Source organism: Saimiri boliviensis, chromosome 3 (assembly GCF_048565385.1).
Source record: "Saimiri boliviensis isolate mSaiBol1 chromosome 3, mSaiBol1.pri, whole genome shotgun sequence".
NCBI classification, from domain to species: Eukaryota; Metazoa; Chordata; class Mammalia; order Primates; family Cebidae; genus Saimiri; species Saimiri boliviensis.
Window position 1 is genome coordinate 47,057,410 of NC_133451.1, and position 19,196 is coordinate 47,076,605.

General features: G+C 35.5%; 1 protein-coding gene across 13 annotated transcripts in view; it reads right to left on the minus strand.

Moving 5' to 3' along the window:
- Positions 1-30: 30 nt before the first annotated feature.
- Positions 31-19,196, minus strand: part of FRYL (FRY like transcription coactivator) — a 275,206-nt gene continuing 256,040 nt past the window's right edge. For 11 of the 13 annotated variants that reach the window (XM_074396110.1, XM_074396104.1, XM_074396108.1 and 8 more), the window contains 9 exons: positions 17,445-17,692; positions 14,673-14,880; positions 13,063-13,212; positions 12,275-12,373; positions 7,961-8,029; positions 5,295-5,312; positions 4,071-4,181; positions 2,436-2,626; positions 31-2,116 (listed from right to left, as the gene is read on the minus strand). In XM_074396110.1, the coding sequence (XP_074252211.1) occupies positions 1,858-2,116; positions 2,436-2,626; positions 4,071-4,181; positions 5,295-5,312; positions 7,961-8,029; positions 12,275-12,373; positions 13,063-13,212; positions 14,673-14,880; positions 17,445-17,692 (1,353 nt within the window). In that variant the 3' untranslated portion in view covers positions 31-1,857. The remainder of the gene's footprint in view (positions 2,117-2,435; positions 2,627-4,070; positions 4,182-5,294; positions 5,313-7,960; positions 8,030-12,274; positions 12,374-13,062; positions 13,213-14,672; positions 14,881-17,444; positions 17,693-19,196) is intronic. The other 2 variants (XM_010344191.3, XM_074396102.1) reach the window with 1 other exon arrangement.

Here is a 19,196-nt window from a genome sequence, read left to right on the forward strand (position 1 = left end):
TCATTCTTTGTTAAAATACAACACAAACCAACAGCTACAATGCTTTTTATTTTTAAGAGAAAGGATGTAAGGAGGGTGAGAAAAATAGGGGATAGTAAGGTAGGATGTAAAGTGTGACGTATCTCTGGATCCCATCCCTGTCTGCCTGCCCCACACCCAAAAGTTTTAAATAATTTAAAGGACACCATTTACAGGACCAGAATACCATCAAAATAATTGTCTTTATCAGGGTCAAAAAATACAGTGATTATGAATGAGCAGTGACCAGTTATGGAATTTTACTGGAAACGTAACTGTGGTCAGCAGGCCAATGGTGTGCACAATGCCTTCAATTAATGCACTTGAGCATACGTCATTACATTTCTGGCAGGGTCCACACCCCCAAGAAAAGGTAAAGCTAAGCATTTAATCTCTACATTCTAAACTCTGGAATCACAGAGCCCAGTTTAAAAGAAAAGTCACAGTGGATAAGAGATGTATATAAAAAATACAAGGTGTTTCTTTCAATCAGGAGTTGTGGGACTACATTTTTTTTTTTTTCTTTTCTTACAAAATGCTATTTAAAAAAGGATAGAGACTCCAGTTCATGTTATACTACAGACTTAGACAGTGAATAAGTATATTGCATGTTTTGGTAGTCAGTCTTCAGGCTTCCTTTCATTTCCCCTAGCCCCAAGTTTCTTTAGGGTAAAACATGAGAGTCCTGAATAAACATATAAAAATGCATTTGCAGCTCTTTTCTTGAATTCTACAGACTTCAAAGCCTGCAAGTCATAAATTCCATCATCCATGACCACATTTTTTTCTTTAGCTTTGTACACCTATTCTTGTATGATAACAGTGCATGGCACAAATGTACAAGAAAATACTGGTTTTAGTCTATACAGTTTCTATATGGAGCAAAATAAGTTAACTTTTCTAATGAGAATAGCTGACGGGCAGCATACATCTTTATTTTACATTTTAAAGTCTCTGCAGGCATCTACTTTGGTTAGTTATCAACAATCGTAACATAAGCACTGATCAGAGAACTGAGCAGCATTCCAATAACGTTAACAGATATATTATTTCTTTTTGAAATACTGGGAAAGCCCAGTTTTAAAATATTATTAAAATGTTCTAACATTTACATACTATGAAGAGTTAGATCTAATAAAATAACATTTCTTCAAAAATAATCTTGCAGTGCTCTTTGAGGCATGCTCTGAGACGTTATCACCAAACATCCATACCTTGAAAATATGACTATCACATATTCACACATCCCAACTCACACACACATAATTCCTTATACAGACCAAAAAAACAAACCCAAACCCTTATCCCATATATCGAAAACTCAATGGTTTTTGCAAATGAGTCTTTATGTGTATAGCTGACTGCATGTTCATGTGGATGATGAAGCATCCATTGTAGATTAGGTCTACCACTGCTAGACATCCAAGCAGCTTTGCAGGTCTTCAGCTAAAATGAAACAGCCTTGATTTCAGCCTCATTTCACCTGCTTTCAGATGGTTCAGTATTGGAGGCCATTATTGCAAACATTCTTGAAATTCTTTTCTTTCCCCAGAAAGTAATGTATTTGTAGGCATCACTTTTAGCCCTTTTCTTTTCACATAGGTTAAGTAATTTAAAAATTCCTTCTTCATACAGTTACTGTGGGAGATATTGGCAGCTGTTAAAATACCAGATTTTTTTTCTTTCAGATCTCTGTTTTTGATACAGTTTGACATTAGTCACACTAAAAAGTAGATGCTGCCAGAAAGTTATCAATGAATGCAAGGGTCCATAAAAGGTGCTTGGTTAATACTCTTCATGATCTTCAGTTTAGTTTCTTTACTAAAGGCCTGAAGTGTCTCAGAATCCAGTGCTCACCATATTTCCCATAGGTTTGGGCTGTGCTAGAAGCTGGTATGATTGCACCATGCGTAGAGACTCTCTTATTTCTAGATTAAGTTCCATCAGTTTGTAGTTGGCTTCTGACATGTCCAGGTTAGAGCCTATAACTGCAAAGCTTCCTGTCTGGCCCAGCGTCTGATGATGGAAATATATATGTAACAGCGTCTGCACAGGGTCATCTTCACAACTGCCAAAGATATCACTGGGCCAGAGAGATCTGAAAGTACACAATACTTTTTCAGTTCTGAGACTTAGGCAGTTATTGAGATTAGCTCAGTTTAAGTTAAATACCTATAACATTTTCCTGTGAATAATAGATTATCTGTTTTAATATTTGAGCAAATATTCCTCAAAGTACCACCTGAAAGTGAAAAGAAATCTAAAATTTGTATCATTTCAGTGGCAACTGTTAAAAATACTCATGTTTTCCTTCCACAGACATGATATGGAAACAGCAAATTGAAAATGAAAAGCTAGTATTACTGAACTTCCAGTCTAATTAAAAAGCATCACCTTTAAATCCCATCACATTTTACCTGAAAGCTTTGACTTGTGCTACAGCTGATATAAATTCCTTATTTTTCAAAGTTTCAATTAAAGAATGAATGGCAGTTTCTATAGTAGTTTGTGCAGCTTTGGAAATGTCAATTTCTTCGTTTTCTGAAGCAGACTCGGCTTCTTTGAGGATACTTTCCAGTTGGGCAAGTTCCTCTGACATGTTGATGACCTAAAACAAATGCATCTTTGAGGATCTATTCGTATGTTTGGTAACAAAAACATTTAGTTGGCTACAAGGATATACCTGATGGTAGCAGCACTGTCTCTTTTATTTTATTTTAAAGATTATTTTAAAATGTTTACCTTGGAAGAAAGGGCAATTATTATTTCAAGTTCTCCATTCTGTAGGAGCAAATAAATTCCACCAAGTAGTAATCTTGAAATGTTCTTGATAAAGCAATAAGTTGTAATAAATGAATGTCTATATTGGTTTTAATATTACTACATTTTGGATAGTAAAAATATATTTACTGTTATGGGGGAGCATGAAAACGATTTGACAGTAAAGTCTTTAGATTTTAAAATACTATTTACCCAGGGCATTTTTTTTGTTGTTGTTTTTTTATTTTTATTTTTATTTTTGTTTTTTTTTGTTTTTGTTTTTTTTTTTTTTTTTTTTTTTTTTTACCCAGGGCATTTATATATATATATAAAATAGATTTAATGACCTTAAGAAATTAAATCATTTCCCCAGTGATAGTTTTACTATCAGCAGATAACAATGGGGAGGGGAAGACTAAAGTCAGCATCTTCGAGGATATGTATTGATTTTCAACATTCAAAGTGTTTTTTTAACAGGTTTATTCTGTGTGCATTAATAGAACTATATGGGCCAGGCATGGTGGCTCATGCCTGAAATCACGGCACTTTGGGAGGCCAAGGTAGTAGATCACCTGAGGTCAGGAGTTCGAGACCAGCCTGGCCAACAGGTGAAACCTGTCTCTACTAAAAATACAAAAAAATTAGCTGGGTGTCGTGGTGCACGCTGGTAGTTCCAGCTGCCTGGGAGGCTGAGGCAGAAAAACTGCTTGAACCTGGGAGGCAATGAGTTGAGATCGTGCCATTGCACTCCAGCCTGGGCAACAGTGGGAGACTCCATTTCAAAAAAGAGAACTATAGAAATAAAAAATGTTGGGGGGGGTTGATAATATAGTTTTATGTCTTTATTGAACTGATGTGCTTTATTTGACTATTTTTATTTTCTGAGACAGGGTCTGGCTATGTCACCCATGCTGGAGTGAGTGTTACAATCACAGCCCACTGCAGCTTCTAATTCCTGGGCTCAAGCGATCTTCCCAGCTCAGCCTCCCGAGTCACTAGGACTATAGGTATGTGCCACCATCCCCGCTTTTGCTTGACTTTTTATTATGGATAATCTGTTTCTGCTATGGAAACCTTTGGTTTTGAACCTTTTACGACTGCTGGATACATGCTGTCTTATTTACTCACAGGTCCTGACAGCACATCATTAAAAAACAAATTATTCCTTAACTGAAAAAAAAAAAAATCACTCTAAGTGACTTTTGACTTAAGCTATTTGAACAAGTAATATATGTGTATTTTTAAAACTTTCTAGAATCAGTTACTGATGCCTAGTACAACTGAATATTTACCTCTGCTTCATTTTTTATTGTATTTACTTGGTTTATAAGTTTACAGTAGGCCTGGAACAGAAGCAGCAGTTGAAAATGCAATTTGTATAATCTTCGGCAGAGCTCCAATTCCTAGAAATAAATAACATTACATTAAATTTAGGTGTTATGTTCTAGACAGCATATTTCCAATGAAAATTTATAGTTAATGTTAAAATTGTCTTGTCGATTATTTTTCTGCAGTAAGCAAGTTAATATGGTGTGAAGCTGATGAAAGGCAGGTGAAATATGCTTTAAAGACTAAGATTAAAATAATAACAAAGATCACTGCTAGTTACATAATTCAGTTTTAGTGTTAAGCACATTTTTACATTCTACAAATAGACTGTTACAGCAGGCAATTAATAGGATACTTTAAAAAGGGTCATTTAGAACTTAAAACTTTAAATTCGTAATTAAAATAATCTACAAATGCATAGACTTTTGCCCTCATTGAGATGTAGCTCTCACTGCATTTATCAACAAGTGCGTGATAATGCAGGGTGAAACCGGATAACCTCTTACCTAAAGAGTAAGAAAAGCTTGTCTTTAAAGTGAAGTCATTTTTCTAAAGAAAACCACTTGGTAATCTCATTGAAATGAAACTGTGAACTTAACATGTGTGATGTGTGAGCCAAGCACGGTGGCCCATACTTGTAATCCTAGCACTTTGGGGGCAGATCACTTGAGCTCAGGAGTTCGAAACCAGCCTGGCCAACGTGGTGAAACCCCGTTATCTACTAAAAATACAAAAAAGTTAGGGGGACATGGTGGTGGGCGCCTATAATCCCAGATACTGGGGAGGCTGAGGCAGGAGAATCGCTTGAACCTAGGAAGCGGAGGTTGCAGGGAGCCAAGATCATGCCTCTGCCCTCCAGCCTGAGCCACAGAGGGAAACTCCATCTCAAAAAAAAAAAAAAAAAAAAAAAAGAACATATGCACTTTGATTTTCAAAATTAGGAAATTTAAAAGGAGCTATGTTAGTTTTAGATGTAAGAAAAAAGGTGATTGCTAATTTAATGTATTTCAACATCTCATTATTTTAATGGAACCAACACTTCATGGATTAGGGCTTTGCAAAACTGAAGCATGTACTACTTGCAGTCCATGACAAAACATAGCTAGGTCACAAATGGACAAATGACAGGTGAAAACCAGTTTGTCTGGCAAGGCTGAGTAGTCTATAAATCAAGACAGGTCACTTACTGCTAGTATTTCCATTTGCTAAGCAAGAAGGTGATCAGGTCACAAAAAATACAAAGGAAGAAAAAGACCAAGAATTAGTGTAAGAAATCATTTTAATTAAGGTCACAGATGTTCCAGGCAAACTGAAGAACATACATTTATACCCCCCAAAAAACTTTATGAAGTTATTTCCAGAATAAAAGCTTTTAGTCGTTTACTGCAACAATTCAGGGTATTTTTAAACACTTTGCCAAAGAATAACTAAATTATATTTAGGCTACGACTTCTGTGTAAAAGCTACAATGGCTAAAACTGTACTATAGTGGTCTTGGGAAATGTGGCTATCCAGGTTTAAAAAAGAAAACAAAACCCAACTGTAATAAAACTTCCATTTGTAAACTAGAAAACTTATGATTAGAAAATAAGAAATTAATTACCATTACAACTAAAAAGAATTGGCTTATAATCATTCATAATATATACTTACCCATCACCATCAAAAGATTATCTCTGGGGTGGCTCATTCCAGGCTTCCTATCCTATACTGTCTAATTAGGTCCTACTTTGCCATAACTGGTGCTGAACCACAGGGTGGAATATCAAAAGCAGATGTGTGTTCTAAATTGCATTCCAAATGTAGTTCAGTAAGTTTCAGAAACTTCACCTGACTAGGTTTGAATCAACATAATGTATGTAAAACACATAGTGAAAAATCTCATTTATGGACTATCTTAAAAACTAGATGAAAATAGGTACAGCAACTTGGATCTGGTCTCATTAAGAGGAGAATGACTCTTAATTAAAACAGCAATTGTTATGCTGTAAATGTACCTTCTAAAAGTCATTCTTAAGCCTGCTTTTCTAAATAGTTTCCTGGAAGGACCATTTGCACAACATTTATTCCTATCAATTTAGAAGGGATTTGCTAAGTAAGCAAAGGTGAACTTTAGCTCCATGCTGCTTACCATAAATTACGTGGAGAGTCAACCAGTAAACATCGGTTGAGCACAATTCAAGGTCAAGCATATTACATATCTAAATTTCTGAGGGTTTAGTGCATAGAGTTTATTTCATATGGAAATTAACAATTTGAATTTTAGATACATCTCCCACTTCTATTAGCATAAATCAAGTAGAACTGATTCTACAAGCGTATATGCATAGGTTCCACTTTGGGATATAATGGAACATAAACTGCTGATAAAGTTTATGATCATAATTATAGGAAACAACACAAATGTAATGAATTCTATAGCTCTGAATTACCAGCAATTACTCTAAATATGCTAACAGTATGGGTGTGTGTGTGTGTGTGTGTATGCACATTTTAAATTAAGTATATTAAAATTTGCACATTCTCTTTTATTCATCTAACAAATATCTGACTGCTTATTATGTAAAAGACTATACTGGTACACAAGGACAGATCAAGTTGCATAAAAAGGGTCTTCCACCCTCAATAAAGGTGAATATGAAAGGTGAGCTGACATATAAATGAAAATGTTTAAAAATTCAATTTTCACTTAGTAGATAACCTCAAGCTATGTTAACTGACTTGGTTTTGGAGATGGATACCATTTTATTCAAAGTACAAGGGATATAAAAAAATTACTTAATAGTTAACATTTCTTGATGAAGCCATGCCATTAAAACAGATGCAATTAAGCAATGGCAAAGACAGAATTAGAGCCAAAGGATCTTCTGGTCTAGGGTTAATTCCTTACCTTCATTTCTTTACACAGATGACTTCACAGTTTCTTTTTTACATTAGTGCAGGATTTGGAGTCAGCCTGCCTAGGTTTGAATCTTGGTTTCACTATTTGCTAATTTTAGATAAATTAGCTTCTCTGAGCCTCAGTTTCCTCATCTTCAAAACTGGGATAATTAGATAACTACCTGACTGAGTTGTAAAGATAAAGATAACAGTAGAGGCCAGCAAATAGTCAACACTTAATGCGCATACCATTTTCTCAACATTGCAGTTTTTGCAAAACTTCAACTTTTTATTATAATAGTATAACCTTTATAGAGACTAGAAATCTGTAATAATATAATCAAAGGGAGAATGGAAAAGACTGGAATTCTGATGTCAAATGAAAAAAATTCAGTCGATGAATGTATTTTCCCATATTAAGTTGCACTTCCATTAGAATAATTTGTAGACCCTAAGTTAGCCTCACTTAACCACAATGTATATATTTATGTATGTGTACCTTTCGAAGAAAATATATTGCTGCTATTTTCACTGAGCCTTATATTAGAACAAAGCATAATTGATCCAATTCTAATTTTACCTTTGAAAAGGCTAGTATGGATGCATTATAGCATGTTATTCTTAGGTTTGCTTTCTTGACCAGACAATTTCTCTGGAATACTAACATGGGACAAATTTTCCTTTTTAAGAGGCAGATGCAACTAAAAGCCTATCTATCTGGACTGTCCAGATATCCATCGAGCTTATCTATTGAATGTTATTAAGCTTCAGTCACAAGCTGGTTCATTTTTATTAAAGTGAATTTTTCATTACTAAACCAGTATTTCATTGAGCTTTTACAAAGATTGTTCTTGATAACCAAAATGAAAACTTTTACATATATTCTTTGTTTCTAATCTAATAAGGACATTTGAACATACACACTGTTTTACCTGATACAGAAATATAGCAAAAACAAGAATAAGAAACTTACTTGTCCATCTGTGCTTATCCTATACATGTCTTCTTTGGCACCAAATGTCCTCTTACAATCATCTAGCCACTAAAAATAAGTAACAGTAACATTTAATATGCACAATGAAATGGGTAATATAACAGCCTGTCCATACACAACAGTTAACCTGAAGTTCTAGGACTGGTTGTAGACCTAGACTTTTATCTCCATTCCAGCCAAATCAGTTACATGTAACTAACAAAAGCAGGGATAGCATCAATATAACAAGATGCACACACTTGTCACAGCTATACTAACAAAACCCAATGTGCAGTCTTCCATTCTAGGGACCTATGATGTTCCATTTCAGTAAAGGATATTCTTCATTTTGCAGGTTTTATGAAAATCTTCACAACCTATGCCTGACCTTTGTGTAACGTAAGATGGGGAAATGAGAGATGTGCTTCCCCTCTGGTCAATTTAATAAAAGCAACTTAGAATTAAGCAGGTCTGTTTGCTTGTGAGAAGCGTAATTCTCAGAGGACCAGTGTCCGTTTTCATTTGTGAACCGACAATCAAGTTCCATTTTAAATCTTGTTTTTCTTCTTTCTTTTTGGATAGTGATGAATGGCAAACATGTTATTTCCAAACAATACTGGATGTAGAGGCCAAATGTGGTTTTTCCTTCTCTGGTGTTATTCCTAATGTTGATGTAAAAGTACAGGCTGGGTGTGGGGGCTCCTGCCTATAATCCCAGAGCTTTAGGGGGCTGACTGGGGAGGACTACTTGACGGCAGGAGTACAAGACCATCCTGGGCAACACAGGGAGACCCTGTCTCTAAAAAAATAAAATAAAATTTAAAAAATAAATACTTCAAAAATAATTTAAAGTACATTTTCTTCAACGAAATATAAATAAAACAATAGTACTGTGGTGTAGTAGAAAAGAATGCTGGAGTCACAAAATTTCCAAGCTGAAGTAAAAGCTAAGTGCCTTCAAGGTAAGCTCCTACCTTTGGACGGTTTGATAGTATCAGCTGTTTTGACTTCTTAGTTCTTTTTTATTATATTGTTAAACATAATACAACTAATATATTTAAAAAATCATTAGGACTTTGAGAATAACTACTAGCTGCATTAAGCAGCTACTCTGAAAATATTTTAGTATTCGACATTAAACATTCTCTACTGTAGCTGATGCTCTACACACAAAGAATTAAAAGTAGACATTTCAGTTATTTCAAAAATGATCTCTTTGACCTTATTTTCCTTTTATTCCAGTCTCTCAGATTTCACTGGCCCTTAGGCTATTTGCTTGACAGCATCACTGAAGAAAAACATGTTAAGCTTTTCTGGTGCGATACGGCTGATGGCAGCCATTGTCAAAAGCTATCAGTGAATTTCTTTATATCAACAAAATGCACTTGACATCTACCATGGAATCTGTGCATTCAAACAAAATGTTAGAATGTTTATATACTTAATTATCATCCCTTGTCCAGTTTGTCTAAGTATACTAATAATTTGAAAAGAAAAATTTCAGTTGATTAATGGCTTATTTTTATACTGTGTACCTAGTGATACAGCCTTTTGGGGGCATTATTCAACATAATTATTGATGATTTTTATTCTGTTAAAAGTTAAACCCCAACCATATAGTCTTATGTACACTGGCCTGAGGAATCCAGGTCCATACCTTTCCAGCCAGTGCATACAAGACACAGTAAGTAGCTTATACACAGAACACCATCCAGTTCACATCTAATCAGTCTTCCTGCCATGGCATTTTCTTTATTCAAGGTTCAAATGAAGGTTAAAATTTAACTGGCGGGGTTCTACTTCTGAGTGTGATGGAGTAGCCTGTATAAGACCAATCCTGCAAGGACAACTATGGAAGCTGAATCCTATCGGCCAAAACCCAGAGTCAGAGAAAAGTACTGAAGTGAGCCCAACACTCGTCCCAGTGCTTACTCTAGGTATGTTCATATTCACGTTCTGAGCATAGAGGCTGAACAGAAAGCAGTGGCCTAGAGTTTATGCCCTACAGTTTCACTGGGCTGGGAAAATGGTTTTCAAAGATAGTGAGATATTGAGAGCCAATATCCTGGAGGAAAGAGAACTGCAGAGAAGTTACTCTAATAGTCTCTGTGCAGTTTCACCTTGGGACACTTGCTGTTCCTGTTTGTTATGTGCAGGAAGAACGGCTAAGAAACCACAAAGCAGCCCCTGGGGAAGGTCAGCAGAGACTCCTGGTCTCACAGTGCTGGAGAGAGAAAAACCATTCAATTCACTTGTGGGCCTTAGCAGTCTTGAAGAATTAAAAAAAAATGTATAACTCAAAAACCAATAGGAAAATTAAATAGAAGGGCAGTTAGTAAATATTTTAGGCTTTGCAAACCATACAGTCTTTGTTGTAACTATTTAAGTTACAGTGCAAAAAATGCCACAGACAATATGTAAATAAACCAGATAGTTGTTTTCTACTGTCTAATTTTACTTACAAAAATAGGCAGTGGACCAGATATAACTTGATGGCTCTAGTTTGCTGACCTGGATTCAAGAAGTTTGTATGCACTATTGTTTGAATTTCCATATACAATTTAGGATCAGCAAAGATTCTGAGATTTTGAATGAGACTGCATTAAATCTACAAGATCATTTTAGGGGGGAAATGGCATCTCTACCATATTGAGTCTTTTAATTCATAAACATGGTAAATAGTCCTCCTTTTATTTAGGTAGTCTTTCATTTTTCTCAGTAATATATGCAGTTTTTTGTATAGAGGTCTTTAGATAGATTTATTTGTAGGTATTTGATATTTTCCTATTATAAATTGGTATCTATTGCTTTAAAACCAACCAACCTAAAACTTAATGGCTTTAAATAACCAAAATGAATCTATATCCTGGCTGGGAGTTTCTTCTGGCCTTGCCTCAGGTCACTCATGAATCTATAGTCATTTGATGGCTTGACTGGGGAAGTAGGCGACTGAAGATCCAAACTGGCTTCACTCATATGTCTTGCACACTGGCTGTCAACTGGAATGCCTCTGTTCTCTCCTACGTGGCCTTCTCATCTTCCAGTAGGCTAGAGGTCAAATAGTTTCCCAGAATGTATCCCAGTTTTACTCTGACTACTACGATGGCAAAAGCAGACACCACAAAAACCACTTTAGGACTACTCTTGGAAGTTACACAGCACTGCTTCTAAATTTGATTGGCTAGAACAAATCACAAGGCCATCCCAGATTTAAGAGATGGTGAAATGGACTCTGTCTCTTGATGGGAAGAATAGCAAAGTCACGTTGCAAAGGGGTGTGGCCACAGAGAAGCATAATTCATTGGGACCAGTATTGTAACAATTTACCTTTGCTTCTAGTAGGCAATGATTTCTGAAGACACAAAAACCATAACCATGATGGAAAAGACTGGTAACCTGGACTTATTAAAATTAAAAACTTGTGTTCATCAAAAAATGGTACTAAGATAGCAAAAATGCTAGCCACAGAGAAGGAATTAATCTTTGCAATACATATATCCAAAAAAGGGCTTGCATTTAGAATAAAGAGCCCCTACAAATCAATAAGAAAAACCCAATCCATTTACAAAAATGAGCAACGTACTTGAAGCCACAATTCAGAAAAGGTTCTCAAATATTAATCATCAGGGAAATGCAAAATAGTATCATGAAATACCACCCCACACTTCATTTTTCACAGGTCTATACATGTCATAGATATTTACTACTTATTAATGAAAGACCCATCTCCTAGAAAGTTAATTCCCCATTTTATGCAGTTTGTATGAAAGAGGTAAGCTATCTTCTGTTCTTTTGCCCCTCCCAATTGAAAACATTCTGGATTTACTCTTAGGGAAGGAACAGAGCTACTCTGTTTTCAGTGCCAGCTTGGACTTGAGGAAGCCTTCCTTCGGAGGTGCTATCTAATTTACTACATGCTTTTTTTCTCCCATTGGCTGCACATGTACATGTACACATCACGGGAAAAAGATCACAGCTTTGTCAGAGGTTCAGGATTTCCTAGACCACAATTCTCTAATGCACTAAGAAATATAGCTTTGATTTTCCCACTTGGAATGCTGATAGCAGTGATACAGTCTCCACAGAGAAGGTTTTTACAAAGCTACGGTTTTCCATTGTGTTTAGAGGGCTGACTTTTAAAAGCCAAAGGTAGGAATTTGCTGGACAGAGAGCTCAAAGAACCTGCTGCTCTCTGGAAAACCCTGAGGCAAGTGCTAAGAGGTCTTCTTTTCTGTCTGGGCTATTCTGCTGCCAGGATTACCCTTCCAGTGTCAAGAGCAAACCACTTTTCGCATATGGTAAAAAGAGACTGACCTGCTCAGCTGCTTCTCTTTTGGCATTGTATGTATCCAGGTGTTCTTGCAACTCCAAAACCCCAAACTTGAGTGTCTCCAGCAAACCACATGACATTAGCTGTCAAATCAGAAACATTGATCCAGGTTACCATTTCTGATCAAAATCATAAGACCCACAAAGTCATGAGACTTTTCAGTCACGGAATACCTGTTAGTTGGTTTTTGGACATTCTCTTACTCTACTTTGTCCCATACTGAGAGCTGACTTCTCACTGAAACAGAGTAGGAGTGCAGCGGGACTTGGGAAGCGTCAGGAAGGACCAAGTGTTTTCAAAGACTAGCTAAGACGAGAAATGTCATGCCAGACCAGTACATACAACAGAGGTTTCAACCCTGAAGCTTGTTAAACCTTAGTTCTTTAAATATCTTAATATATAATCTAGAAGTGTGCTTGGAAGTAAATCAGGAAATGACCACAGAGGCCTGGGTACTTCATGAGGGGGAGGTTTAGCCATCTCCTACCCATTTTTATTTACGAATAAAGAAATTACCCATCTCTAGAGAGCATGGCTTTTTACCTCTCCCATTTAGGACTCTGTGGAGGGTAAGGGCGGGAAGGGGTCAGAATGAGAAATAGTCATAAGTTGCTGCATCTAATACACTAGAATTATAGTTTGCCAAATATATTCATGTTGAAAATATGAACCTTCACACTATAAAATTCAGAACTACTTAGAAAAAAAGACTTTTACTGAATAATGCCATTCAAATGTAGTCTTTATAATAAATCTACATGTAAAAACTTACTGTCTCAGCATCCACAAAGACCGTTGGGCATTCTGAACACATCATCATCACGTCCAAGGAGCTTTTAAATTTGGTACCAATGCGTTGCAGACTCTCACCAAGAAAGCTGACTGCCTCATTAGTTATTTCTCCAAACTTTCTTTGTATTGTCTATGGGGAAAAGCAGAAGAAAGCGCTTAGTGTTTCATAAGAAGGCCTTTTTCACCTTGTAAAGAAGCATAATAGGGTAGACTTTTAAAATTAAAACGACATATAGAATTTTAACCATTGATCTGTAAATCCCTATTTTTAGGTATTTACTTAAGAAATAATTTCTAAAAGGAAAGGTTTACAAAATAGTAATTACTGAAAAAATGAATGACATATGCCATTTATCTCCCTATTCTCAAGATTTTTTTCATCAGGGGGCAGAGAGATGGATGCATGCTATACATCCTTAGCAATAAAAGTCCTCACCTGTCTGAGGAAGTTGGTCATCTAAAGTTATTATCCGAAAGAAACATTCAGTAAATGTAGTTTGCTCTACAGGCTGCCTTCTGGCTTAACTTTAGGTAAAATCATAGAAATGCATTAAAAGTAACATATTCTCACGGTCCAAGAATATTCATTTTCATGAAACAATGACTCATAGTAAGTCAATCAATACGACTGTCTTATCAGTAGTATAATTATTATATCAATGGTTAAAGTATACTTATATATGTGTTCACTGTTAGGTGGCATTATGATTGAGTAAAACAAAAAACATGATCAACAGTTTCAGCCATCAAGAAACTTACAGTATCACTGGAAAGAAAAGTCTGATTAGAAAACTAAGCAGTGACACGGTAAGTACAGAATAAGCGCTCCTGTTAATGAACGCTGAAGAACTTCCACGAGAGACAGCTTGGAGACTGAAGTGGTTGGGAAAGCTTCGGTGAGAAAACGTATTTAGCTGAGTCTTCCAAGATGGTCAGATTTGGGAGGAGAAAAGGGAGGAAAACTGCTAGATGGTTCAGAGGATAATGACTTAAATGGTGGCGTTTTTCTGTGCCTTAATTTCCCTCTCCACTGAATGCTAAAAATAGTATCTACATTCCTTAGTGTTAGGGGTGTGAGAACACTTACCATAAAGCCATTTAGCATAGTGCCTAGCATGTAGTGGGTACTCAATAAATTTTAGCTTATATTGTTATCAATTATTGTGGGGGGAAGTAACCTTAACAGCTAAAAATTTTAAGGTCCTCACAGAGTCATGAAAGTGTCGATTACTTTAAGCCTTGATTATAAACTGATTTTTAATATATTGACTATCAGCTCCCTGAAGGCAGAGCTTAGGCCTTTATTTCTTTGGTATCCTGATGGTGCCTAAGCATACTGCAGAAAACATATCAGATGTTTTGAAGTTTTATTCTAATTGCCTTAGGGGAGAGATCTGTACCGGTCATTGTGTAATGTGCCAGCAGTACCACAATGTCACAGTGTCAATGTAAGTAATACCACTAGCTTAGAAAAAAAAAATTGTCAAAACTGGTAGGAATATTAAAATTGGAGATGCTGATTTTAGAAGAAAAACTATAACTTGATTAGGTAACTATAATATGAATTCAGAAACCCTAAAGCTCACTGACCTGAAACAGCCGAGAAAACACATGAAAGGTGAACACTGCACAGGACCCGTCGATGTCAGACAGCATCTGATTGACGTGGCAGCGCCAGGCTTCCTCTTCATTATCATATGGCACGGGCTGAAAAGCGGCTATGATGGCAGAAAGAAAGGGTGACGGCAGAGGCGACATCTGTACTTCTGGAAAACCATCTTGCTCTTCTTCATCTTGACTGTTAACACAGATATCACAAATATAATACTATCTCAGAAGAAAAGAATAGGCTCAATCACATAAGATAGCTTAAGTCATTTGACGGTTATCTTCATATACACACATTGATTTAGAAAATGTACAATAACCTAAATTTTGTAAGAAAGTGTAAATAAGTGAATTCCTGTTCTTTCTAGTTAGCATTTTTAGAATTAAAACTCTAATTTCAAGCAACTACCTTAAAGTAACCCAAGACCTATAATATGCCACCACTATATACATTAATTTCAGTAACTTCTATAAATACTGATTAGAATGCTTTCATTTTAGATGGTCAGTTTTGGAGGCTTATTTGACAGCCTCACATTGGTGATAATATTTCTAAAGTTTTGATCATGGTCTTTTGTTTTAAGGGCCATGTTAGGTGCCTTATATGGATAATTTGATTCAGTCTTCACAACTATGAGGATTAGGTTCTATTATTTTTATTTTAAAGAGGAAACAAAAAGCTCAATGAGGTTAAGTAATGTGTCTAGGTTACTGGGTAAGAAATGACAGAGCCAGAATTTGAACCTGGGACTACAGGTCCAAATGCTGTTAGCCAGGAAACATACAACTAGCTCAGCTATTTCATGAGCACATATTATGTTCCTAGCAATATGGCCGATAATAGATTTGACTCCAAAGAAATGTAAGACCTGCCCATTCATTTCCTTCAAATAATTTATAACCTATAATCCCAAAAGTCAGATTATACAAACAAAAATGCAATGGAAAAAGATGAATACGTATTTAGGTAGGACATTGTACAACTCTCAGCCAAAAGATGAAGTATTTGAGTCTGAAACGCCATAAAAAATGTGTTATTCAAGGTCTTAAAAGTGCATATTTCACGTTACAAGCTAGTTCTATAAGGCTTTACAGAACTTCTGGAGCAATGCATGTGGAAGAGAGGGACCCAAGTAAAGATTGTAGGAAACGATCAAAGTTAAGCAGACATCTTAAGTGAAAACAAATGAAATCTCGAAAAGGTTATTTTAAAAACTGTCACTGTGGTGATTGATTTTAACACATATGCTATAAGCTAGAGTAGATAACCTGTACACTTAGCAGGAATGCTCCATTCTATTTCAGCTGCAGTACTTGGCCAAAGTCAAGTGTTTGGCCTTTTAGAAAGCCAAGTAGCTGAATAGCATGGTCTCCGGCATCCCTGAAATTGTGCATGATTAATGATTCAGTGGTTGCATGGGCTACTGCCATATTCAAATCAGTAATATGAAAAAGGTTTATCACTGAGATTTAATAGCTGATTATATATTTTCAAATGTAGGTAAGTATTCTAGATACACTGACAGTAAAGAAAAATCTCCAATGTGTTGTATATGTTAAAATTCTATTATCACATGAAGTATAAAGGTATTATTTTTAAGTAAAACTCTGAGAGATTTAAAAATATAATCTTTGTTTCCATGAGCAAGACTAACCTATAATGTTTGAGGATGTACACTTGGGTGATATAAAGAAATGTGAGGAAGTAATTACTATAAAGTCAAGGTCATGGTTGGTGAGTTGAAGTTGGATGGGGCTTCTAGGGTGGCTGGCAAAGTTCTTTCTTGAAATGGGTGGTTGTTACAAAGGTGTGTGCCTTGCAAGAACCAGTTAAGCTATACCTTGGTGTTACAAAGTTTTATGTAGCTATATTTTATTTTACTTTAATAAAAATAAAGTCCTGAGCTAAAAAAAAATTGTGAAATACTTGATAATTATTAAATATTAATTTTATATAAAAAGTTACCCGGAAGCTCCAAATTGTTGAATGGGGAAATAGATACACTCACAGAGTATATGAAGTTAGATGATACCTTTATAAAAAAAAACATTAATATTGAATTGCAAATATATATGAAATTTAAATAGTGGATATTCTATTATAATTCTAATTGTTACAGAATTATTTGGTATATGAGTTTTAATGGCCACCAAAATTTCCTCTAAAAACTATATATAATAATTAATCAAGTTAGCCCATGAGTGAAGAAAAAGTTCCATTTGAGAATTCTTCATACTTTGTGGTAATAAGTTTTCAATGTATGGAGCATAAACATTTAAAAGGAGAAACCTAGCATCTAAGAAATAATTGCTTCTGCCTATTATAGAAATAAAACTTTAAAAATATGACCATTTATCATGAAACTATAAAAATTTTTGGATGTATTTCAGATTTCTATTTTGGTATCATGGAAGTTCATTCCAATATGGAGTTTAACATTTGGCCATTTGGCATCTGTCAAAATAGATAGCTGGTGTGCTCCTAACTGTGGAATACCAATTATGATGCTTTGAGAATGGCCTAATTGTTTTTCTTGATGGGAATGTCCATAATCGAAGAAATATCCCATTAGAGTAAGGCATTTTATCTTTAAAAATGAAGATAGTATGATTCTAGACTAAAACACACAAGGTATGATTACAGACTGAAACACACAAAGAAATGAAACTAAGTAAACTGGCATAGAGGGGCACTCTTTGGAAAAGGGGAGAGAGTATCACCTCACTACAGTATTTGTGATACTGTATTCTCACCTAGACAGTCCAGAGAAATCCGCTTCTTCTTCTTCACATCTTTCATCTAGCTCTTTCAAAGCTAAGGTAACATCCTCTTCGCAGATGGACTCAGGGTAGCTTTCAGGAGCTAAAGGCTCTGGCATTTCGGTTTCTTCTAGATCCAGAATTCCTTGACACACAAGAGAATCCTGCTGTTCTTGAATTATATATGACCCTTCATCTTCAAAGGCTGTAACATGTTCCTCCTTTAATACTGAACTTGTATCCTACAAAACAATCATATTTTTAGTGAACTATAAAAACATAAAAAATTTTACAACGCAGTAAGTATTGCCATTCATGTAAGTCTCTTTTATTAAGTGATGTTCATTACACAGTCTACCTTTTTTTTTTTTTTGAGTCTTGCTCTGTCACCCAGGCTGGAGTGCAATGGCATGACCTCAGCTCACTGCAACCTGCCTCCCAAGTTCAAGCAACTCTCCTGCCTCAGCCACCAGAGTAGCTGGTACTACAGGCACATGCCACCATGCTAGGCTAATTTTTTTTTTTTTTTTTTGTATTTTTTAGTAGAGACGGGGTTTCACTGTGTTAGCCAGGATGGTCTCGATCTCCTGACCTCGTGATCCACCTGTCTTGGACTCTCAAAGTGCTGGGATTACAGGTGTGAGCTACCATGCCCGGCCACTTTTATAGTTTTTGAACCAGTTATAAAATGTTTTAACAATCATAGGTTTAAAATTTTTTGAAAATAAAATATATTATCTATTAGTATACAGAAACATTGAGGACTTTTTTTTCTCTTAAGTAACAGGATTTAGGTGTTTACTTAAAAATACGTGCTATGGCAAAATACCTTCTCTCATATATATTCTAACTCTACACAAGTAAAACTTTATAATATTAGTATAAATTGTCTCATGTTTGAAATGTCATTTCTTTCATTACACTGGAGCACAGAATATTGTGAATATTAGTAGGAAATGACTGAAAACAGTTAACCACTCGTCCTGTGGGGCTGCCACACAGCAGGAACAGGTGTTGACCAATCAGAAGGAGGCTGAACCCGGACAACTAGGACAGCCTTACGATAAGAACTCATTTTGGCTTTTAGTACTGATGAAGCTTCATCCCTGAGCTACAGTTCAGAAGACATTAGGAGATTTTAGATAATTATACTTTTAAAAATTAAACATATCACAAGCTCACTACCAGAAAAGAGACTATATTCTCCTCATTTGAAGTAGACAGTAATGAAAATATGTGTTACAAAGTATACTAGTGGTTTGCCCTTTCTATCCATTGTAATGATACTGAAATAATGTTGCTATGTGACAGACAAGTAGTAGAGGCTCAAGAGATATATATTGGTTGAATAAATGAGCTGACGCTATTCAAAAAGAAAAACACTTTCAAAGCGCATATGGCGATGGTATCAACACTAGTTTTTAGTTTACATGGGTATTAGTTTAATCAATTTGAAAATATGTACTAATGGTTACAGTTTTCAGAATAAAGATCAGCTGCTTTTGAGTATTTGGACCCGAGTTACTTCTCAGTTGTACAGTCGTTTCTTATCTCTTTTTTATGGATAAAAATAGAATTTTCTTTCCAAAATAAGAAAAGTAAGAAAAAGTCTGAGCCTATGACCCTAGACTAGCCTGGGCCTTCCTTTATTCTTATAATCTAATAACAAGGTTAAGGCTAATAAGTGAATGACAATAACATACACCAGCGTATTATAAATGTACAGTAAATCAGTTAACATACAAA